Below are 24,692 nucleotides of genomic sequence, written 5' to 3'. Positions count from 1 at the left end.
GGAAACAAGGACTGACCTGAAATTCCTACTGTCCCTGCCTCAGCCACTGAAGTGAGGTACTGAGTGCATGTTACAATAATAGAAACTCGCTATTGCTCGTTCTGTAAAACTAAATTATTGCATTTCTGTAGTATTTCAATTTTGGGGCATGCATGTGCATCCGTGTGGCTAGATGTGTATTCATACGCCCATATGTTTTCAGGTGGACAAACGATGGCTCTGACATTAAAAGATTGCTGCTATTCTAAAATGTCCACACGAAAACCCATTAACTCGTTAGGCTCAGCTCCGGCAGAAGTCACTAAGAGCGCTTAAATCTATTTCTCCTTCCAATGCTAGGAAAACGAGCAATCACACATATGTTACGCTTTCTTACAATGCCACAGTACTATTCTAGGTGGGTTAGCAAGATGCCTAGACGGATCCAGAAGAAAAACTGCAAAGCAGCAGAAATCCAGAAGGTGCCTGCTCTAGGGCGGAGCTCTCGGGAGAGCGGCTCTCCACCGCGAGCTTCCGCCTCTGCTTGCTCTAGTTCCGGTCTCCGGCCTCCGGCCTCTCTCGTGTCTGTCTGCTCGCTTTCTCCGGCGCTAAGGCGGGCCGGAACTTTTGTCATCCGGAACCGGTGTACGCAATTCCGTGTTGCGGACCGGCGTCTAGGCGACGACGGCGCTGTTCTCTTCCTCCGGCGGCGGTCGCTGCGGAGCTCAGCCCAGCCAGCCTGGTTGAGGAGCGCGCCCGGCTGGACTGGGTCTATGGTGGCTCCGTGGGCCGCTCTGCTGGCTGGTGCTTTTGTATCAGGGCCCGCAGTATTCCATGGCAGGGAACTTCTGGCAGAGCTCCCACTAGTGAGTGAGCTTCCGTTTGCTCCCGCGGGACTGGTTCTGGGGCCCGGGGAGGACTGGGCCTGCGACTCCCTAGGGCCTGCGGATCTTGGAGTGTGGGCGAGCCCTCCCGGGGAAGCTAGGCGAGCTTGTTGGCGGGCCTCGGAGCCTCGGGGGCTGGGTGAGCCTGAAGGATGGGCGAGAGGACAGGTGTCCGACGGAAGACTGAGGCTGTTTCAGTTTGTATTTGGGGGTTAGCTGTGAGTGGGATGATGTGGGCACAGGCACGTTGTAGCCTGTTCGGACGGGTATGGGTTGCTTTTGCTAGGTCTTGTTGAGAGCAAAGACGTTACAATCTCTTGTCATTCGCCTTACTTGCAGATCTAATATTGCCTAGATTGTCGATCCGGTTTTTGGTTTGTTGGTTTGTTTGCCCCTGCCTCTTCCTCCTGAGTCGTGCGCCACCACTTCCCGGCTTCTCAGTAGACGTTTATGCCCCTAGAATATAGAGAGCGCAGTTGCTCTCAACATGTATGCATTTTCATTCATTAGCCAGTGTCTTCTGTTTTGCGTTAAAAGTGTGTATTTCTCAGGTTTTATCTATTCCTTGAACCATTTAAATGAGTGAATTCGGGTGCCTGCCTGTCAGTGGTCATGGAAGGGCTAAAGTAATATTTGAGACATTTCTCTCTAAATGCATTGGTTAAACGTGCAGCGAGGTTGTGTGATCTGGCTAAGCTTTGAGCAGGTTTTTCACTGAATACTTAAAAACTGAACGGGACTTAATACAAGACATCGTAGCTTAAGTAAATCTTAGGGTGAAGAAACTAACGAAATTTTAGTTCTGTGAATTGGATTGGCTCCTTTTCCTCTTTACCCCAAGAACGGGGAAGAAGGAAACAGTGAGTTTGTAAACCTGTTTCTGGAAAGCATGTTTTCTCTTGCTACAAAGTGATTTTAGGGAGATGAGCTGCTCGTGGAGCATCACTATGCGACATAGTATTTCTGGTTGTTTACAGTCACTGAGATGTTTTAGATGAAGTTGAAATACAGAAGGAGATGACTCAAAAAGGCGGAATTAAGTTGGAGCCTGTAATTCTGGCACTTGGACTGCCTTCATCGTCTGTCTCAGTGACGTAATACTGGAACAGACAGTAAGTCTTTGGGTATAGTAAGAATCTATCTTTGAGGAAGGGCCTTTGTATCAAGGGTTTCGAGAACCAGTGTGCTGGCTCTTTGTACAAATGACAGTATGAAAGAAGTCTGGAAAAAAGTAGAGAGCCTTTGAAAAACATCAAGAGACATATCCTCCCCCCCCCCCCCCCGCGCGCGCCCAAGTCCTGGAACTAGCTCTTGTAGACAAGACTTGTCTCTAACTCACAGAGATCCGCCTGCCTCTGTCTCCAGAGTGCTGGGATTAAAGCCAATTCTTTGCCCTCAAGTTCTCCTATTTTTTCCTGCTGAGACTGTAGGTGAGCTGCTGAAAAGCTAGAGAAATCATATGAGTGACTCCCCTGAGAGTTTAAAATGACATCCTTATTTAGTGACCAGACTGAATGAGAGTCAAACACAGCAAACTGACACAGAATTATTTGAAGATAGTCAGCAAAACAGTCAACAAGTAGTGTCAAGAACCAAAGGGATTAAATTGGTTTGTCGACAAGACTGTGAAACTTGAGGGATGATAGTGAAAATTCTGGTTGAAAAAAAAAATCTCATTAGAAAAATATTTATTTTCCTCTGAGGCAGAATCTGCTTAAAATGGGTGAACATGTGTTGAAGGACTCAAGATTTTCATTGTTTTATATAATTTACTCAATATTTTAGAGACCTATTTAGAAGAATTAATGCTAAGAGTGTGTGTGTGTGTGTGTGTGTGTGTGTGTGTGTGTGTGTGTGTGTGTGAGTGAGTGTGTGTGTGTGTGTGTGTGTGTGTGTGTGTGTGTGTGTGTGTATTTCAGAGATAGGCTAGTGCTTTGTCTACCTCTGATATATTTCTATCCAGACATTGTCTTTTACGGATGTACCTCCAAAGAAGAAGAAGCTGGGTATGTTACCACATGCCTTTAAACCTAGCAGTGATGGGGGTGAGGTGTTGTTGGCAGGTGGATCTCTGAATGTGAAGCCAGCCTGGTCTACAGAAGTGAGTTCCAGGACAGCCATGACTACAAGAGAAACCCTGTCTCAGAGGAGAAAAAAAGGAATGTACTTCTTAGAATAGATCAGCTTGTTAAATCTTAAAAAGTTTTAGGTGCTTTTGCTTGTTGGCGTTCTACACTGTGTTTTATTATCTTCTTTACTTTTTCCAGTTTGCAGTGGATTTTGGATAAACAAGATCTGTTGAAAGAGCGCCAGAAGGACTTAAAATTTCTCTCAGAAGAAGAGTATTGGAAGTTACAAATATTTTTTACAAATGGTACAATTTTAAGTTGGTTGAAGTAGTATAGTATAGCTGGTCACCTTTGAGACTTGTTTGTGGTAATTTTCAATGGATTATTGCAGTCTATAGTTAATGTTCTTATTTATACATTTATCGTTTTAGTGTGCTTGGTAACACTTTTTGCACTTTATGTGTTGGAAGCACAGTGTTAGCTAATGTCCTTGGGTATTTCTAGTGCGGCCTCTTTTAAGGTTGGTTAAGACAAAGTAAAAATAAGTAATTCTTTAAATTGGCATCCTGTAGTTGTCATTTTTACCTTATAATTTTACATTAGGAAGAAGGGGGTTTAAATCGGGGTGGTGGTGGTGAATGCCTTTAATCCCAGAACTTGGGAGGCAGAGGCAGGTGGATCTCTGTGAGTTCAAGACCAGTATGGTCTATAAGAGCTAGTTCCAGGACAGCCTCCAAAGCCATAAAGAAACCCTGTCTCTAAAAACAAAAAACAAAAAACAAAAAACAAAAAAAAAAGAAGGGGGTTTAGTCAGGAGACCTTTACTCTGCTGGGATAGCTTTGTTGCCTGGTATTTTTTAAAATAAATTTTATTTTTTTTTATGTATGGGTATTTTGCCTGCATGTGTATCTGTGCACTATATGTTATATAGTGACAAGGAGGCTTGGATCCCTAGGGACTGGAGTTACAAATGATTGTGAGCCACCATGTGGGTGCTGGGAATGGAACTTGGGTCTTCTGCAAGAGTTAGGACTTTTTATGAAAATAATCTGAAAAGTATTAAAAGGAATATTTGATAGTCAACTTCCTTATAGCAAGATAACTTGTAGGTGGTTTCTATTTCTTGGTTTTGCATGTTGCTATATTTGCAAGTCTTAGGCAGCTGTGGATCAGAGGGTGTCAGAGAGTGCCTAGCTATGAGTGGACATAATTCTAACATGTAGAAATTACTGTTAAAAGTTAATGTTATTAATGTTACTATAATGGTGCCAGGTGAAACATTAAAATTTTATTATTTCCCTTTTAGTCATCCAAGCATTAGGTGAACATCTTAAATTAAGACAACAGGTTATTGCTACTGCTACAGTCTATTTCAAGAGGTTCTATGCCAGGTATGGCTGTTTTATTTTTTTGTTAGCCTGTTTGAGGTTCTCTTCTGATTTCCATATGCCATATATAAGTAAGTCACTTGATTGCTATAGAATTATGATTGCCTGATTACCCAGTGTGTCTTCTAAATGGACATAATTTAACTCTTGTCTAATCATGTTTTAGGTATTCTCTGAAAAGTATAGATCCTGTATTAATGGCTCCTACATGTGTGTTTCTGGCATCCAAAGTAGAGGTATAAAACAATTTTTTGCTCTTCATCAACCTATAATATTATGTACAGTTAATCTTTTTTTATATTGCCTTTGTATGGATAATCTTAAGGGGTAATTTATACAAGATAATACATACATCTTGCAAGTAATTTTATATATTTAATAAATATGGCACTTACTATGTATCAGATGCTTTAATGAGACTATAAGTTTTTGTTTAATCCTATAACTGTAGAGTATATAGCAATAGGGTAAAAGGGCCTTGACCTTGACTTGATCTGAGACCAGAGCCAGGGAGAGAACACCTTGACTCTTAAATAACCTGAGACCAAGATTAAGAAAAAGAATCCACCAGTCCCTGAGCTTGCACAAAATCAGGCCACAAAAATCCCACCAATTCCATACTACCCTGGAATTCTCTGCTCACCAAGAAACCCTATATAAAGCCTGCCTTCTACTCAGTTCCCTACTGCTTCTCATCCAAGCAGAGGCAGCCACCCTCCTGGGTTTTCCTTCCCTCCCAATAAATCTCTTGTGTGAGGTTTGTTGTGCAGCGTGACTTTGTAGAATGCCTTGGCTCCTGATTGCCGGGATGCCTTTCCCTTTAGACATGCAGCACTTCTATGGGGGAAGCCTTTCCTCTCAGAGCTGTAGTACTTTCATTGAGGAAACCTTCCCCCTCAGCTGACAATGCCTGCATTAGGTAAGCCTTTCCCCTCAGCTGTGATACCACCATTGGGGGTACTTCTCTTCAGAACTGTCAACACTGTCATAAGGGAAGTCTTTCCCCTTAGAGTTGTAACATTTACATCCCATTTTATAAATGAGGAAACTAAGGCATAGACCAGGATGGCCTCAAACTCACAGAGATCCTCCTGTCTCTGTCTCCCTAGTGCTAGGATTAAAGGCATCACCACTGCCCCCCTTAGATTACAGATTTTTAATTAAAGGTATTTGAATAGTTTTATTAAATAAAGGACCATTCTTGTTTTTTTTTACATTCATATTAAGTGAATGGTTTAGGAATCTTAAGTGGTTTATCTGAAATTAAATGCGAGTATTAAGTACATTACATGATAAACTTTAGCTATTTTATGATGGTAGTATATCAGGTTGAAAAGAAAATAACTTACCTACAAAGCCTTATATTTCATTATAACTGTTTCATTCTTTCAGAACTGTTGGTGTTTGGTCTTCTGAGTAGTATCAGCATTTATTTATTGATTGGTTGGTTGGCTGATTAATTGTGCTAAGGATTGAACATTCTGGATAAGCAATATACAATATACAATATACTTCTGAGCTATACTCCAACCCAAATTATTGAAATTTTAAGGAAAGGTAATACATTTAGAAATTTAAATGCTTCATCCATTAAGTAGGTAGCAACTGAACAGACTGTAAACATGAGAGGAGCTTGGAAAAACTGTTTCTGAATAGATCTCAGATATCTTTAATATTTACTGGGTTAGTAAGTACTTGATCTCATTCACTTTTCTCTAGGAATTTGGTGTGGTCTCAAATACAAGATTGATCGCTGCTACTACTTCTGTATGTAAGTGCAAAAAGTGTATTCTGCTTTAAAGATGAAATCCAAAGAAGGCTTTGTAACATACAGATTTTGTTTTGTTTATGACCCAAGTGTAGGTGAATTTATTACAGTGCCAAAGAATATCCTTAGCATATTAGACAGGAAAAAAAAAATGTCTGAAAAGATGTTTTTTACTGATGTAGGGTGTAGACCTGTAATCTCAGTGCTTAGGAGGGTAGAGGTAAAGGAGTTGTTTTTATTTTATGTTCATTGGTGTTTTGCCTGCATGTATGCCTATGTGAGGCTGTCAGAAGCCCTGGAACTGGGATTATGGACAGGTGTGAGCTGCCATGTAGTTGTTGGGAATTGAATCCAGGTCCTTTGAAGAGCAGCCAGAGCTCTTAACTGCTGAGCCATCTCTCCATCCCCAAAATGTCTCTTCTTTGATTTATTATTACTATTTTATGTGTATGAGTGTTTTGCCTGGATGTGTCTCTGTGCAAACATTTGTACTTTGTAATAATGGCCAGTGTTACAACATTTCACAGGTTCGGGCAAGGGAATCTGAGGGTTAAATAAAGACAAGACAGTGGCTCATTGTTGCAAGGAGAATGCCAGTTTATTTCAGAGGGGAGTAGACTTATATACCAACAGCTGTCACAGTAGAAATTTACTCAGACCAAGGTCCATGTCCCCAAGCCCCTCGGCAATGGGCAGATAGTTTGCATACAGGCCTAGGTGGAAGGAGGGAAATGAATGCCTAATCTCGAAGTGGACAGAGAACTCCAAGGGCACCTTAGGTCACCCAGCAGGGTCCCAACAGGACTTGGTGCCTAGGGAGGTGGTGAGCCTCCTTGTGGATGCTGGGAATTGAACCTGGGTCCTCAGCAACAAGAAGAATTCTTAACCACTGAGCCAAGCCAAGTCTCCAGCCTATACAACACATTTTTTACTTTCGTTATGATATTTTTTTTTTTTTGAGACAGCGTCTTATGTGAAACTTGGGCTTTTCCAGCTTCTACCTACCAAGAAGGATTGTTAATCTCCTGGTGAGATTATGGGTGTGGGCTACCATGCCTAGTTTAAAATAATCCTTTTCAGTGGTAAAAAAAAAATAATAATAATGAGCTGTATTGAGTGAAGCAGTTTTAGTTGTTGGCTTTTTTTTTTTTTTTTTTTTTTTTTGTGAAGCAGTTTTAAAGGAAGGGTTCGTTTTGACTCATACCTTCAGAAGTTTCTGTCTGTGGTTTGCTGCTCCCATCATTGTTAGGCCTCTGGTGAGGCAGAAATGTCACAATAAAAGGGTGTAACAGAGGAGAGTACTTATGTCATGATGGCCAAGAAGCAGAAAGAGTGGAGGAGACTGAGGTCGAGAAGTATTTCTTGAGTGACAATCTGCCAGGGATCCTCGTCCTCTAATTAGACCCTACCACCACAGCTCTACCACCTCCCATTTGGATGTTCAGTTATGATTCCATCAGTGTTCAGAAACTTCATCTTTCAGTGATTCAGTGAAATACCACCTGTCAGTGATTGCATCCTCCAGCTATGGCTTAGCCTTCAACATGAGTCATGGAGATATTTTATGTCAAACCACATCAAGCATTCCTGTAGAATTACGTCCCACTCTTATGACCTAATTTAACCTTTACCTCTTTTAAAAAATGAGTTATGTATGTGTTTAGTGTTTGCCTGTGCATGTGCATATGGGCATCTGAAGAAGACAAAAAAGAATGTTGCATTCCCTGAAGCTGTAGTTACAGGCAGATGTGAACTGCCTCACATGGGTTGAAAACTGAACTCTGGTCATCTGCAAGAGCAGTGAGTGTTCTTAACTACTAAACCTCTTCATTGCTGTAAAGGTTTCTCCAGGTATAATCCCCTTCTGAGGTAGTAGGGATTAGGACTTAAGCGTGCAAATTATCTGTTTTGTTTTAATTTTTTTGAGAGAGAATTTTACTGCCTAGCCTTGGAGAGGTGGCTCAACCAGATGACCTGGGTTTGATCCCTAGGGCCTATAAAATGTCCTCTGAATTGCACTCACATTATGGTGTACATGTGTGTGCATGCACAAACACAGGATAAATAGTATGTTTTTAAAATGTGGATCTGGTGGTGGTAGCATACACCTTTAATTCCAGCCCTTGGGAGGTAGAGTAAGGTGGATCTCTTGAGTTCAAGGCCTGCCTGGTCTACAGAGTGAGTTCCAGGACAGCCAGGGCTATACAAAGAAACCCTGTCTCAAAAAAAAAACAACAAACAAAAGTGGATTTTACCATTTTAGCATTAAGTGGGGTAGAAGCTGACATCATAATGTAAATCTAATCTCGCTGGAGGTGTTAGGTGTCTCTAAGTCCAGGCTTAATGATATGTATCAATCACAAAGTTTTTCGAAATGGGATCTAGACCAGACTGGCCTCAGACTCAGAGATTAGCCTGCCTCCCAATTGCTGAGATTAAAAGCATGCACCACTATGCCAGTCCTGTACAGACATTATTTTCCTTGTTGAAATGTAATACATAAAATGCACAGAATTCCTCTTAGTTTAGTGAAAGAAGTCACTTGTACCAATGGAAGAAATTATAAACCAGAGCTGCTGGAACTGCCCGTTGCTACCTTAATTGGTTTGAGTATTTGAACCTAATGACTGGAATACAATTTTCTCAGTAGTAAGTATGTGTAACTCATAACTTGTTGAGGTGATAGTTAACAGTGGTTTTTCATTTGTGCTTTATAAGTGACTACAAACGGTAACTATGTTGTATAAGAAAATGACCTAGGGACTTTGCATGTATCATGCTGCTTTTATTAAAATGTGTTTTGACAAGGTGTGGTGGTGCATGCCTGTAATACCAGCCCAAGGCAGAGGCCAACAGGTCTCTATTACCTTGAGGCCTGCCTAGCCTACATAGCAGGTTCCAGGCCAGCCAAGGGTACATAATGATCCCTTGTCTCAAAATCTAAAAAGCAATAAATTAATACATAAGTGTATTTATGTATTTGTTTATAAATACACTTATGTATTTATGCCTTTTGAAGTATTTGTGAGAGCTCCTCCTGTAAGCAATAAATACAGCATACCTTCTAACATTTTATGCTACATTAAAGACATTTTGAACAAATTTCATGTTGGCATTTTCTTGGTTTTAATTGTTTTGTTTTGTTTCTTATAGTAAAAACTAGATTTTCATATGCCTTTCCAAAGGAATTTCCTTACAGGATGAATCATGTAAGTATATTATAGAAAATTCTGTATTAACTAACTCCATTTTATGTTAGAATAAACTTCATAGTCTCTTAGAAATGGAAGTTTCAAGTACTGTAAAATATAGACATTATCTTATATTAAATCTCAGTAACTTCTCTCTATTTTTCTGGTAATAGGTTTTTTTTGTTGTTGTTTTTTTTTTTTTGGTTTTTTTTTTTTTTTGGTTTTTCCGAGACAGGGCTTCTCTGTGTAGCTTTGGAGCCTATCCTGGCACTTGCTCTGGAGACCAGGCTGGCCTCAAACTCACAGAGATCCGCCTGCCTCTGCCTCCCAAGTGCTGGGATTAAAGGCATGCGCCACCAACGCCTGGTCCTGGTAATACTTAACAATAGTGATTATTAATCATGGATGACAGTTAAATCACATTAGGAAGTTTAGAAAATTTTTGTTGGTGGGTGATTAGTTTTTTGTTGTTGTTTTTTGTTTGTTTTGAGACAGGGTTTGTCTGTGTAGATCAGGCTGGACTTTGCCACCTGATGCTGGAATTAAAGGCATGTGCCACATGCCTGGCTTAAATTTAAGCTTTTTAAACTTTCTAATAGGGTTTTTTTTTTTTTTAAATCAAAAGAATTCTGGGGTTGTAGCTCAGTAGTAGAGTAAATTCTTAGCATATTTGAGACTTTGGGTTCAATTCCATGTTACTTCCATCCCCCCAAAGAAGAATATAATGATACTGCCTTTTCCTTAAAAGGATTTAAAACATATAACAGTAAAATGCTATTTTTGCCAGGACTCCATATTTGCTGTTTACTCCTAGCACTCGTGAGGCAGAGGCAGGTAAATCTCTGTGTCTTTGAGGCTAGCCCGTGTAGACAGTCAGGCCCTGTCCGAAAAAAATAAACAAAACTCGTAACTTGTATTTTGCCGGGCAGTAGTGGCTCATGCCTTTAGTCGCAGCACTTGGGAGGCATAGGCAGAAACTGGTGATCTCTGTGAGTTCCAGGGCAGCCTAGTCTGCAGAGTGAGTGCCAGGAGTGGTTCCAAAGCTACACAGAGAAACCCTATCTCGAAAAACCAAAATAATAAAATAATAATAATAATAATAATAATAATAATAATAATAATAATAATTGTGAATGTTAATGCTAATGTAAGTTACTGTGTTTATTTTCATGATTTAGAAACTTTATATAAGACTGGTAAATTCTTTAATTTATCTGTGTCTGTAAATTGTTACTTTTAAAAAAAGAGTATTTATGTAATTATGCTTATTTTCACTGGATAATTTCTTTTAACAGATACTAGAATGTGAATTTTACCTTTTAGAATTAATGGTATGTATATTTTTCCATAATACAGTAAAACTTAATGAATTGTTCTGAAGGGAGATAAATTTTAAATTTATCTAAATGATATGTGATGGCAAAATCATAGAACTATAGTAGCATTATCACCTATTTTTCCTTCTGATGCCTGTAAAATAATTTGTATATCTTACTTGGGCTCTGGAAATTTTTTAAAATTTTATTATAGCTATAATCAGGATTACAAGCAAATAAGCCAGGAAGTTAAACCACTGCAAACTGTGTGCAATTTGTGTGTGCGTGCACACACACAGAACTAAAGACAGATTATGTCTTTGGCAGAATTCTGCTCCTCCGTTGGGACTATGGCTTTATAGTCTAGTGAGAGGTGTCAGTGTGTTGCAGGTGTGACACTTTGAGTCTCTGAGGGCAAGAGTGGATGTTGACTGGCTGCCTACTGATTTACCAAGGTATATTCCAGAGAGAGCATTTCCTTCACTATCACAGTAGCTCAGGTCATATGTGAGCAAAAGAATAAGAAGGAAGAAGCAAGTATGAGATAGAGAAATTAATTTTAAATACAATTAGTTGGAAATGGTATTGTTTTATGTTGTAATAAATCTGCTCTTATACATATATGTTTTTAAACTGTTTCTAGGATTGTTGCTTGATAGTGTATCATCCTTATAGACCTTTGCTCCAGTATGTGCAGGACATGGGCCAAGAAGACGTGTTGCTTCCCCTTGCATGGTAACTAGAACAGAAGTTACTCATATGAAACCTGTTGCTAGACAGGAGGGTTGACAACTAAATATGTGGTTTAGTATTTTAAAGTGCCCCAAGATATTTTATATTCAGCAAATATTTGCTTGTTAAATTTTAATTACTAGGCTGTGTGGTGGTGGCGCACACCTTTAATCCCAGCACTCGGGAGGCAGAGGCAGGAAGATCTCTATGAGTTAGAGACCAACCTGGTCTACAAGAGCTAGTTCCAGGACAGCCTCCAAAGCCACCAAGAAACCCTGTCTCGAAAAAACAAAAAGTAAAAAACAAAAAAATTTTAATAACTATAGTGGTATAAGGTTATAAAGTCATATATATCTTGAATTACCTGTTTGATAAGTATATCTGTTAATGTTTCATATGAAAAATAAGACCTCACATGAAAATTAACAATGAATTTATTCTTACAAAGACAGAGTTTCTCTGTAGCTTTGGAGGCTGGCCTGGAACTCACTGTGGAGACCAGACTGGCCTCGAACTCCCAGAGATCCACCAGCCTCTGCCTCCCGAGTGCTGGGATTAAAGGCGTGCACCACCACCACCCAGAATTTATTCTTAAAATAGTACTTTTTGATTGGATTCAATACAAATCCATTTCAAATAATGGCTTCTTAATTTTATTTTTTATTTTTCAAAAATATGAAAAATTTATTTTATATAATTTGTTGTGAGGTACCAACATCAAAAATATGCTCACTGATACATGAATCTTTGTTGTCACATTCAGGCATCCATTGTTTGGCCTCTGTGTTTTCATCTTTATGACTCTTCTCGGTAGTAGAACAGGGATGTAAATGCACAAAGATGGAAATCTGGCTCTCTCTGGGAGAAGTTACATGGTCAATGAAGTAGTTGTGCTGTTAGTAATGATAAGATTTACATTTCCACAGGAGAATAGTGAATGATACCTACAGGACGGATCTTTGTCTGCTGTATCCTCCTTTCATGATAGCTTTAGGTATGTAAATTTGGAGTGCCTTTATTGGTTAAACTGTTTTTGCCTATTTAGGTCATCCTAAAATACATTTCGCCTGATTGTAATTTATGTTTTTATCAAGTGGTAGACTAATCCTTGAATGTGAGCTTTCAGTAATAAGTACTATTAACAGATTAGCATTGCTGATCCTTAGTCCCTTTTTTTGATAATTTTCCCCCTATACATTGCTAATCCTCAGTCCCTTTTTTGATAGTTTTCCCCCCTTAATTCATTTAAAACATTTTAATCAGTACCTAAACATCATTTTTGTTTGCTTAAAGGGGAAAATTTGGGTGTAAATCTGCTGATATTAGTTGTCTTAAGTAACTGGTTCTGACTTCCATTTCCGGATCCAGTAAAACCTCAAGAGCTTAAGAAGCACCTGTGCTGCTGTCACTAGAAGTTAGCTGGCATCCCATGGGGTGGAGAAGGCACGCAGGGATGGGCTAGAGTTAAGCAGACCAAATTGAGACATTGCTTTCTGTACAGTTGTAGAAACAATTATGTAATTTTTCTGAGCTTATAAAGTTGTGGGATGGATAATAATTTCATAAAGAATTGTTTCAAGAGTTAAGTGAAACAACCTATAGAGCACCAAATGTCTGTTACATCCTAGGCACTTCATAGTTCCTGCTCCTTTTTTCTTCTCCTGTTGATTTTTCTGGCTCCTTTCTTAGTAGTAAGAGTAGTACAGGTCTGGGCTGGAGAGATGGCTCAGAGGTTAAGAGCACCAACTGCTCTTCCAACCATCCCTTATAAGGTGCCCTCTTCTGATGTGCAGATATACATGGAAGCAGAATGTTGTATACTCTTAAATAAATAAAACCTTTAAAAAAAAAAAAAACAAAAAACGAGTAGTACAGGTCACACATGGGCTGAACTGAATACTTCTGCAGCACTGGTGACTCTTGTGAAGCACTGGACTTGGTGGTATTTTGAATTAGCAAAAATTATTTTATCTATTTATTTATTTTGATTTTTTGAGACAGGGTTTCTCTGTGTAACAGCCCTGGCTGTCCTGGAATTCGATTTTTTTTTTTTTTTAAGATTTATTTATTTATCATATATATAGTGCAGGCCAGAAGAGGGCACCAGATCCCATTACAGATGGTTGTGAGCCACCATGTGGTTGCTGGGAATTAAACTCAGGACCTCTGGTAAGAACAGTCAGTGCTCTTAACCCCTGAGCCATCTCTCCAGCCCAGAATTCGATTTGTAGACCAGGCTGACCTTGAACTCACAGAGATCCGCCTGCCTCTGCTGGGATTAAAGGCATTTGCAACTACCACCCAGCAAGATTTATTTATTTTATGGATAGGAGTGCTTTATCTGCATGTTACTGTGTGCCAGAAGAGGGCATCAGATCCCACTATAGATGGTTGTGAGCCACCATGTCATTGCTGGGAACTGAACTCAGGACCCTGGAAGAGCAGCCAGTGCTCTTAACCTCTGAGCCACCTCTCCAGCCTACAAGACCATCTTAAAAGCTTGTCTAACCAAACGTGACTGTATTGCAAAGGTCAAAAATGCTTAAGTGAAATTTAGCTTTTTAAAATTTAGGTTATATCCCTTAAGGATGGGTTCCATTAATTGAGAGCTAAAGATATAGGTCTAGGGAGGGAAAGTCTGGGATAGACATCCTGGGTTATTTGGGTGAGGTCTGCCTCTATAGATAGCAAAAGGTCAACAGGTTGTTAATAATATCCACCCCTACTTTCTGGATGGAAAGCAGGTATTTTATTTCCTCCTTTGAGGAGACAACCCCTGCATGATTAACATTGCTGATTTCCCCCGAAATCTGCCTTGAGCTACCCACACTGTGACCAGTATACAGTGAAGAACCACACTACAGCTAGAGATTTTTTTTTCTGTATCATTAAGTTGGTAAACGATCTATTAAATGTTGATACACAAAATGGTGTGTGTGTTTATGTGTATGTGTGTAATCTCAACATGAAGCTATATTTTAAAAAAATAGTACTGGAAAATAAGATAAAATCTTTATGAAAATCTTTAGTTCTAAGACTGTTTGCTGTTAAATTTGAACAATTGTTTCTAATTTTCTTTTTAGCTTGTCTACATGTAGCCTGTGTTGTACAACAGAAAGATGCTAGGCAATGGTTTGCAGAACTTTCTGTGGATATGGAGAAGGTACTCCTCTTTTTTGAAGACATACTCTTACTATACAGCCCTGCCTTGCTTGGAACTTGATATGTAGATCAGGCTGGCCCCAATGCATCAAAATCCACCTGCCTCTCTCTCCCAAGTGCTGGGATTAAGGCATGTGCCACCAGGCTCTGCATGATGTGTGTTCTTTAAATGGTAATACATTGCTAGTTTTGCTACTGAAAGACTTTCAAATATTTTCTTCTAGATTTTGGAAATAATCAGGGTTATTTTAAAACTATATGAGCAGTGGAAGAATTTTGATGAGAGAAAAGAGATGGCAACTATTCTTAGTAAGATGCCGAAGCCAAAACCACCTCCAAACAGGTACATTGTAGACTTAATTACTGATTTGATTTCATTGTATAGTGTTCTCAAATTGTATTTTTCTTAGATTGTGTCATGTTTTATCTTTTTCTAAAAACTTATACTAAATTTTCTTAATTTCTGTTTATGTAATTTCTGTCTCGATAAATTGAGATATGTCTCAGTTTTAAGATAAATCTTCTGTCTAGTAAGTTTTCCTATTGCAATGGAGATCTATTACAGGTATCCCTCAACATATAGCCACATTCTGTACATAATTGAAACTGAACTAGGCAAACTTATTTGAAATTCGGTGATAAAAAGCTCATATAATTCTTTCCATTGACTGTATTCCTCTCCTTCAGTAATGATTATTTCATATATTTCAGTAGCCATTTTCAAAAATTATCATGATCTGATATATTAAAGATAATAAATTTTGGCTTCTGAGTGATCCTATGATCCATAGCACACAGTTACATATAATTTTGCCAAAAGCGAACCTCCTCTGCTAAGAAGCTTTTGTTGTTTTAAATGAATCTGTTCATTAATTGAGTGGCTCTCTGCCTTCACTGTATGTCAGATCATTCAAGGAAGAAAAAACGGTGAGAAGGAAAATAAATGCTGTAAGTTCAGTTGTTACTTCAAAGGTTATATAGCACTGAGATGCATTTATAGATGCTGCCAGTTACACTTGAGAAGAAAGTGATGTTACACTTGAAGAAAGTGATGCTTAACTGTTAAGAGGAGCTGCTTAAGGCAGTCATTCAAACAGCTACCTTTGGATGCGTTTTTTACAGAAGCTCCCTGAGTGATTCTCCACTAATGGCAGGGCCTGAAGCTGCAAGATGATGATGGACAAGATAAGGCAATCTCCTATTGTCACAGTTACTGGTATTTCCAGCTTTAGTTATTTTTATTTTAATATTCAGCATTTTTCTAGGAAATTTCCATATTTTTTTTGATGTATAAAGGTTTGTTATCATTACCATATGATTTTATTATGTCATTGGACAGCAGGTTTGTTTTGGTTTTGGTTTGGTTTTTTTTTTTTTTTTTGAAAGACAGTTTGGATTTTCCTAAAGAGTAGAAATAGAGTTTTACATGTCAGATTAATTTCGTAGGAAATTTGTCCAGAATTTGTGATCTCTATGTTGAGTGATACCTGTAATAATAGTGAAATCCCAAACGCTAACTTAAATCTTTGAATGTATATGCACACTAACTTCTAGATTGCTTTTGTGTATGAGGGCCCAAAGTTACAGAAGAATAAAAGCATAAAACCAAATGGTAGTTTTCTGGATTTTAATTATTCTACGCCTGTCTCTTATAATCAGAAATGTCTTTGTTTTGTAGAATAGTACCACAGAATAATTAACTTCAGAAACTAGTAATACTATCAGGTGTTAAAAATGAATCTTTTAATTGGCATAAAATTTCTTTCTTCCCCATTTGAACAGTGAAGGAGAGCAGGGTCCAAATGGAAGTCAGAACTCTAGCTACAGCCAATCTTAAAACACCCTGAAGAATCCTGTAGTGGACCACTTGGAAGTAAAGCATTGGACAGTTTGAGTAAGGTCTTCATTGGAAATCAGATGCAAATGAATAGCTTGTTTCTGTCAAGCATATTGGGAATTGACTTAATTTTTACAAAATAAGTTTACCTTACTTAATTTGATTCTAGTGTGTAATTTATTAAGTCTTAATCATAAAATTAAGTAAAGCTCTGAGGGGAACCTATTTTAGACATACACAGACATTTCAGAGTTAACTTCTCTCACACAGAAACAAATACACACACACTAATATTTGATTATAGTAATTGAAGGGTTTTTTTTAATTAATAATAGCTTTTTGTTTTGTTTTTCGAGACAGGGTTTCTCTGTGTAGCTTTGGAGCCTTTCCTGGAACTCGCTCTGTAGACTAGGCTGGCCTAGAACTCACAGAGATCTGCCTACCTCTTATAGCTTGTTAAAAATTAAGGCAGAAAACATGAAATGTCATTTGTTTAAAATTCTCTTTGAACATCGAGGGACCAGAAAAAAAAAGGACATAAAAAGTCAGTAAGAGCCCCCAACCCTCCCCAGTTTAAGTTTAAAACTTTATTTAAGAAACTAAATCGTAGGAAAAATTGGAATATTTTAGGAATGCTATTTACAATTTGAGGGAGATTAAACAAGAACTTACTGATTTTTAAAATGTGTTTTATTCAATACTTTTTGTGTTATCACAGAAGATACTTGCCCAGCCTGTTAGAAAAGTGCAATATGTATAGTATGCGTTTACATTTTAAAGGTTAGATTGACTTATTAGCTGTTTTGAAATGCTGGGAAACCTCAAAGAAAAAGTAATTTGCAATCAATTCACAGTAAGAATTTTTAAAAGTTTAATTTGGTAAACAATGAAGTTCAAATTTGGTGAAGTTTTAATGTTAATCTTTAATCTGTCCTGAAAATTTTTATTATATACACACATGCCGGTCTAATTTTGTGTTTTAGTGAGAACTGACAGATGTTCTGCAAGTATTCTGAGTGAAGAACCTAGTCAGGTTTCAGGCCAGTGTGATACTGGCTCTTCTTCATTTTCATGAGTGTAGACTTCAGAACAGATGCTACATCTGTGAAACTGGTATCTCTGAAACTTCCTCAATTACTCATTTTCTTCAGACTTGAAGAATGACATATGAAACTTGGAGTATTGGGATATTAATGTGTAATTTTGCACTTTTAAAAGATAAGTCATGAAAAAAAATTGCTAAGCATTGACTTCCTAGTTAAAATTTGAAGAATAAAAGGTTTAAGTTCTTCAGCTATATTTCCTAGTGTCTTGAATTCATTTTGTTAAGTTTGATTTAGGTTTTCTGAGACTCTTTCTGCATGTTAAAAGCCCCTGTGCTTTGTAAAGAGGTGATTTCATGTGGTTTATGAATAATTGCAAGAAAAGTCTTGATTCCTTATGGAGAGGATCAGATGAGCTGGAAAGGAGACAATACTTTGGTACCAAGTGGTACCTCCTAAGGTTGTTTAAGGATAAGAAGCAAGAAAACAAGCTCTCTCTAGGTCTTAAGGAGTTTAAACTGAGCTTAGCTTGCATGCTCGGTGATTACTCATCACAGTCATTAGCTATAGTTTTTATCTTCAAGCTTTTTTTTTTGTATAATCTCTGTGCTTCATAGTTTTCTTTGCAATCTCTTATTGTAGAAATTTTTAAATTTACGAGAGCAGACAAAGCAGTGTAATAAGCCTCCATGCATGTATGATCTAGCCTTAGCAATTACTGATTTGTAGCCAATTTCATCTTATTTCAGTTTCCATACCAATCTCTACTTTGCATTATTGTTTTGAAGAAAATTCCAGATATATTATTTCATCAGTATGTACTCCTGAGAGGTAATGGCACCTTAAAACACTATAAAAGTAACAGGACTTTGATAGTTTTAATATACTTTTGTATACTTTACTTAAAAATTAATGAGACTAATTATCAAATATTACATTAAAAGTTTTAATTCCCTGCAAGTTGCAGAACATTCTATGTATTCATTTATAAATCCTTTTAGGTTTTTGTTTGTTTGTTTGTTTGGTTTTTTGAGGCAGGGTGTCTCTGTGTAGTTTTGGAGTCTATCCTGGCACTTGCTCTGGAGACCAGGCTGGCCTCAAACTCACAGAGATCCGCCTGCCTCTGCCTCCTGAGTGCTGGGATTAAAGGCGTGTGCCACCAACGCCTGGCTATAAACCCTTTTAGTTTTATATTCGTGGATTCTTCATGTTATTAACAAAAAATTCCCTGTTTTCATTTATTCATCTTTTACGTTTCCCATAGCCTAAATTTTACTGTGGGCATCTTTAGCACGCCATTTAATGTAGTTATTTTTTTCCTTTGTATGTCTGTAAATTGGTAATTGAATATGAAGGCTGATTGCATTGAGATTCTTTTTGTTTTGGCTAGACTACTGTATAAGATAGCAGTCTCTTCCATTAGTAAGTAAATAGTGGCTGTTGCTGTATTACCCACTTATGATAAGTATTGTTTTTCAGAATCAGTTACTGTCTTAGGCACACTGTCCAGTATCATAGCCACCAGCCACTTAGGGTTGGCTTGTCTGAATTTAGATAATGCTATAAATGTACAAACATGTTGGATTTCAGGTACTTATTACAAAGCAAAAGAATGTTAAAATCTTAATTTGTTTATAACCAGTGTGTTTTAAATGATAATATTTTGGATACATAGAATTAAATAAAACATTATTAAAATTAATTTTTCTTGTTTCTTTTTAATTTTTTAAATGTAGGGACATTTAAAATCACAGAGTGGCTTGCATTGGACAGTGCTGCTGCCAGATAATAATGAAAATGTTAGACCCCTGTCTCATCCCACCTGCCGCCTGCCTCTCATTCCCATTCCTGCTTTTCCTTTTATCTTGTATTCATTTCTCTGCTATTTACTTCAACATTTCCGATTAGCAAGCTCTTAATATGGCTAATTTGAGCACTTACTGTGTGTCAAAATGTACGCTGTGTGCTGAGTTTGAGCCAGTTATCTGAGTAGGTTTCCTACAGAGAACTCATTCAGTCATAGTTGAAGTAAGCAACAGCTTAGATACAGATTTTGTTCCATAAACCCTGTATGTCTGAACTCCAAATGTATTACCGTGCTACCTCTTCTGCTTACCCCTCCCCTTTTACTTTTTGGTTTTTTGAGACAGGGTTTCTCTGTGGCTTTGGAGTCTGTCCTTGAACTAGCTCTTGTAGACCAGGCTGGTCTCTAACTCACAGAGATCCACCTGCCTTCCGAGTGCTGGGATCAAAGGCATGCACCACCACCGCCCGGCCCTTTTACTTATTTTTAATTGTAAATATTACCCTGCTATGAAAGATGGAAGATCTTGCTTTTTCAAACATTTCCCCTTCACCCCTGTGATGGGACTTCTACCATTTAATAATACAGTTTACACTGGCCCACACCTTTAGTACTAGCACTCTTAGGGTATGGAGTCAGGAGGATCAGAAGTTCAACAAGTCTAGCCTGATCTTCTACATATGAACAGTTTGAGGCCAGCCTGAACAACAGTATCTCCAAATGACAATAAACTGTACAATGTTCAGTGCATATAGGTACATAGATAACAATCTTTTGTAATCTGATTTCTTTAAAATGTTTTGTCTTTTATAATTGATGGTTACCTTGGTTATAATTTAGTGTTTTACTTTTTGGCTTTTTGAGATATGGTTTCTCTGTGTAACAGTGCTAGCTGTCCTGAAGCTAGCTCTTGTAGACCAGGCTGGCCTCGAACTCACAGAGATCCTCCTGCCTCCACCTCCCAAGTGCTGGGATTAAAGGCGTCCACCACCACTGTTGGGCTTTGTTTAGTGTTTTGTTTTGTTTTGTTTTGTTTTAAGGTACTCCAGGATCATTTATTGTTTGTTGTGTAACAGTAACACTTTTATCGAGACTGCTGAGTGTATCTTCCGAGCAAGAATGACTGCTTCCGAGCCAAGTATCACTGCTGTTGTAGAACTGACTGGATTGTGATTCCCCTATGTTTTCTCTTGTGTAGTTACTGAGATAGGCATGTTTCAGGCCTTTTAGGTAGAACCTGGTTCTTGTTTGAGAGTGCAGTTCATTCTGTTTAAGGGTATTAGGTTGTTTTAAAGTTTGCTCTGTTTTGTTTTTTTCTAAGACAGGGTTTCCCTGGCCTTGAACTCAGAGATCTACCTGCATCTGCTTCCTGGTTGCTGGGATTTAAAGTGTGCACCACCAACACACAGCTCTTTGTTCCGTTTTAACAGTTTCCTTGACAGTCCTTTTCTTCTGTTTGTTTTAGTCACACAGTTTTAAGTTAAAATGTTGCCATAATTTAAAGGATCCTACATATTTGAGAAGACAGAGAAACATACTTGGAACCTCTGTGTGTTAAAATAAGGATAGCATAGAATCAAAGTTTAAAAGCTGTGTTTGGGGATGGAGAGATGGCTCAGAGGTTAAGAGCACTGGCTGCTCTTCCAGAGGTCCTGAGTTAAGTTTCCGGCAACTACATGGTGACTCACAACCATCAGTAATGAGATCTGGTGCCCTCTTCTGGCCTGCAGGCATATATGCAGGCAGAACACTGTAAACATAATAAATAAATAAATCTTTTTTTAAAGCTGTTGTCAAAGCTGGGCAGTGGTGGTGCAGGACTTTGATCCCAGCACTCAGGAGGCAGAGTCAGGCGGATCTCTGTGAGTTCGAGGCCAGCCTGGTCTATAGAGTGAGTTCCAGGACAGCCAGGGCTACACAAAGAAAGCCTGTCTCAGGACAGCAAAAACAAGAATACAACATTTGGGCTGGAGAGATGGTTCAGCAGTTAAGGGCACTAGCTGTTGGATTTAATTCTCAACACCCACATGGCCAATCTGTAACTCTGGTTCCAGGGGATCTGATACCCTCTCCTGACACCTACAGGGCAGTCATGCAAATGATGCACAGACATACATGCAGGCAAAAGACCCATACAAATAAAAATAATAAGTCTTTTTAATGATAATACAGTATTTAGTGTTGGAGACATGGCTCAGAGGTCTAAGAACATTTGCTACCCTTGCAGAGAACCCAGGTTCAATTGCCAGCACTCAAATTGCAGCTTATAACCATCTCTAACAATGGTTCCAGGAGATCCAGTGCCCTTTTTGGGCATCTGTGAGCATTGCACACATTTCAAGAACTACCAAGTGCAGATAAACAGTCATAAAAGTATATATACACACATTAAAACAGGTAAATCTTTTTCTTAAAAAAGGATACAAATACTCCAACAGATTAGATGCTGAACCTGCATCCACTAAGTGTTATGGCACATACGTAGTAAATAGCAAAAGAATATATACTCATGGAATCGAAGAGGCTCATGGAAATCATGAAGTAGCTGAGGAAGATGAAAATGAAAGGAAGCCGAGGCATTTGGTTAATTTTAATTTGGCCTACTATTGTCATGTTTTCCATGGTTACCTCTATTCCCTTGTGATCTACTCAAAAGTTGATCACCCATGATTGACATACAACAGCTACTTAAAAAAATAAGGCATTAAATTATATGCTATAATTTTACATTTTGATACCATGATAGTAGTGGTTTTAATATCAAGCTGGAAATGGTAGTGTGAGAGCCCTTTAGCTCTCGGTAGGCTAGAGTAAAAGGATCTTGAGTTCAAGGGCATCCTGAACCATATAGGAAAACCCTGTCTCACAAAATGAAAGATCAGACTCATCTTGTTTTAGCTGTGGCCAAGTGCATAAAGGGGTTATCAGGGTGCTGGTGGTGTCATCTAGGGTATTGCTGACTCATTCCATGGAACAGATGAAGATCACAGCGTAAGGAGTTCTTAATTGATCTAAATAATAAAAGCCCAGGGTCAGATATGGAGGAAAATGCTGACAAATCAGAGAGAAGGAGCAAGCCAAAACCACCTTTTACCTCCTTGGCATCTCAGCAGACAAGAGATCAAGTTCCTGTTTCTTCCTGCTTATATCCTTTTTCCACCATCCAGCTCACTTCCTGTCTGTACAGACTTCCAGACCTCTATGGTTAACTAGTGGCAAGCTCGATACTCTGATCTTCAGACAGGCTTTATTTGTACAAACAAGATGTCACCACAGTGGTGGCTCGTTCAGTTCATTTTCATCATGATGGGGGGCATGGCATTAGGCAGACATAGACATGATGCTGGCCACGTCTTTTGATCAGAAGGCAACAGGAAGTGAACTTTGTCACACTGAAGAAAGCTTGAGCAAGAGACCTCAATGACCACCCCCACGGTGAGACTTCTTTTAACAATGTCACACCTACTTCAACAAGGCCACACCTCCCAATAATGCTACTCCCTACTAGCTTATGCAGGCCAATTACATCCAGACCACCACTCTAACAGAATGGAGTTTTCCCTTCCCTGGTGATATATTTGGGAACTTTAGAATTTCCCATTATATTGATCTAGACAACTATAAAAGACAATTGGGGGCTACCATCTGTGATCATCCAGGCTGTAGTTGTCTTCCTGGACTTCATCTATTGTGGATAAGAGTATGATGTGTCCTTAGTAGAAGTAGGAAGTTGTCTCCTAAGGGGGGAAACCTTTCCTCTGTCCTTGGAAATTGGCCAGTAGCTGAGAGTAAATGAGATGTTGGCCCTTGCTCTCCTTAAGCCCTTTGAAATACAATAAAGTGCTTTCTCTACCATTTGCCTGGGAGTCACTGACATTCCCAAATAGATCAGGGCTCCTGTGGGAACTGAGCTGTGACCCACAGTGGTAATCATTATCAGCTAATACCCTTTCTTTCACCCTCTGCTTTTCCACTGAGGTCAAAGTCTTAATCTAAAATGAACAAGGGCTGGGTGTGGTGGCACATGCCTTAGGAGACAGAGGCAACCACACCATGAAACCCTATCCCAAAACAAAGATGAGCATGGCATCCCTCCTGGCCATGTCATAAAGACTGTTTAGATTCTGGAAGGCCTGTTCCTATTGATTGGAGTTTCTATGAACTACCCAATTCCATTCTTTAAGCTCTACTAAGAGAAGGTTCTGTGGACATAGATGAGTCTTAATTCTTCCACCATCTTTTTGCTAGGGAAGTAGCCCAAGAACCTCTGGGGGCAGGTAGTTGGGGAAGCCTTACTCAGGCTGAACACGCTTAGGTTCTCCAGGGTCTGGTGGGAGAGTTCATCCGGCTTCCAGGATGTGGTATATGGGTTTAAAGGAGCTGGGATTGATAAAGAGGACTAAGGTGATGGGGTTATTAATTTATGTGAGGATCCCTGATTTCAAAGGTAGGAGAGCCAAACTACAGATGATTATCAAAATAGTGGGCTCTGGACAGTCAGTGGTGGTGCACACCATTCATCCCAGCACTTAGGAGGCAGAGGCAGGTGGATCTCTGAGTTCGAGGCCAGCCTGGTCTCCAGAGCTAGGACCAGGATAGGCTCCAAAGCTACACAGAGAAATCCTGTCTCGAAAACAAAATAAATAAATTAAATAAATAAATAAAAATAGTGGGCTCTGCCTGACAATAGTGGACCAATTCTGGTGTTATCAAAGATAAAAGTTGAACACAGGAAACCTTGAACCATTTTCCATCATTTTTTTTCAGAACTCGTCCAGTTAAAGGATGGTATTATAATGAGGGTCCCTGGGGCAACTTTTGTTCCTCCCCCCATCACCCAGGACATATGGGAGAAATGCCTCTTAACCAGAGAAAAATTGAGGTTTCTGTTTGAATGCCCAAGTGTCTAATTATACTCTGTGAGGGCAGCCAGGTGAAATCTTGGCATATGTTTGTCCCATCTTCAATGAAGAGGAAAGATAGAGAAGCCTTAGATTGGGGTCTCTACCCATGTTTCCTAGGCCACTGTGGATGGAAACCATTTCCAACCTGCTAACAGGACAATGTGGTCTTGTCTGTACCAGGGAGATACCAGAACAAATGGTGAGATTTATGCACCTCTCCATGGCTCATAACCCTGCCATCTCCCAGTTTGCTCCATTAGTCTTGCTTGGTAGAGCCATGTCACCATGTGGCTGCCTACAGGGACTCAGGTCTAGACACCCTGTACCTCTGTATCTAAGATACTTTTGGTGCTACCATTTCTTTCTTTCTTCCTTTCTTTCTTTCTTTCTTTCTTCCTTTCTTTTTCTTTTTTTTTTTTTTTTGGAGGGGGGAGGGGTTCGAGACAGGGTTTCTCTGTGTAGCCTTGGAGCCTATCCTGGCACTCGCTCTGGAGACCAGGCTGGCCTCGAACTCACAGAGACCTGCCTGCCTCTGCCTCCCGAGTGCTGAGATTAAAGGCATGCTCCACCAACGCCTGGCTTGTGCTACCGTTTCTTAACACACTTGATTTGCC

General features: G+C 39.1%; 1 protein-coding gene across 6 annotated transcripts; it reads left to right on the top strand.

Moving 5' to 3' along the window:
* Positions 1-647: 647 nt before the first annotated feature.
* On the top strand, positions 648-19,072 carry Ccnc (cyclin C). 6 transcript variants are annotated; one of them, XM_027403467.2, is made up of 13 exons: positions 649-845; positions 3,131-3,237; positions 4,240-4,324; positions 4,488-4,557; positions 6,041-6,092; positions 9,243-9,298; positions 10,576-10,611; positions 11,240-11,331; positions 12,255-12,322; positions 14,412-14,491; positions 14,715-14,833; positions 15,613-15,706; positions 16,273-18,330. In XM_027403467.2, the coding sequence occupies exons 1-12, from the start codon at positions 814-816 to the stop codon at positions 15,662-15,664; spliced, it is 849 nt and encodes a 282-aa protein (XP_027259268.1). In that variant the 5' UTR covers positions 649-813; the 3' UTR covers positions 15,665-15,706; positions 16,273-18,330. The 6 variants fall into 6 exon arrangements, with proteins under 6 accessions (XP_027259266.1, XP_027259268.1, XP_027259270.1 ...); XM_027403468.2 differs by lacking the exon at positions 15,613-15,706 and adding an exon at positions 1,841-1,975 and having other exon boundaries at positions 652-845; positions 16,273-19,072; XM_027403465.2 differs by lacking the exon at positions 15,613-15,706 and having other exon boundaries at positions 648-845.
* Positions 19,073-24,692: the final 5,620 nt, after the last annotated feature.

Source organism: Cricetulus griseus, chromosome 2 (assembly GCF_003668045.3).
Source record: "Cricetulus griseus strain 17A/GY chromosome 2, alternate assembly CriGri-PICRH-1.0, whole genome shotgun sequence".
NCBI classification, from domain to species: domain Eukaryota; kingdom Metazoa; phylum Chordata; class Mammalia; order Rodentia; family Cricetidae; genus Cricetulus; species Cricetulus griseus.
The sequence above is the reverse complement of the archived record's forward strand: the minus strand, read 5'-3'. Positions and strand labels throughout refer to the sequence as shown.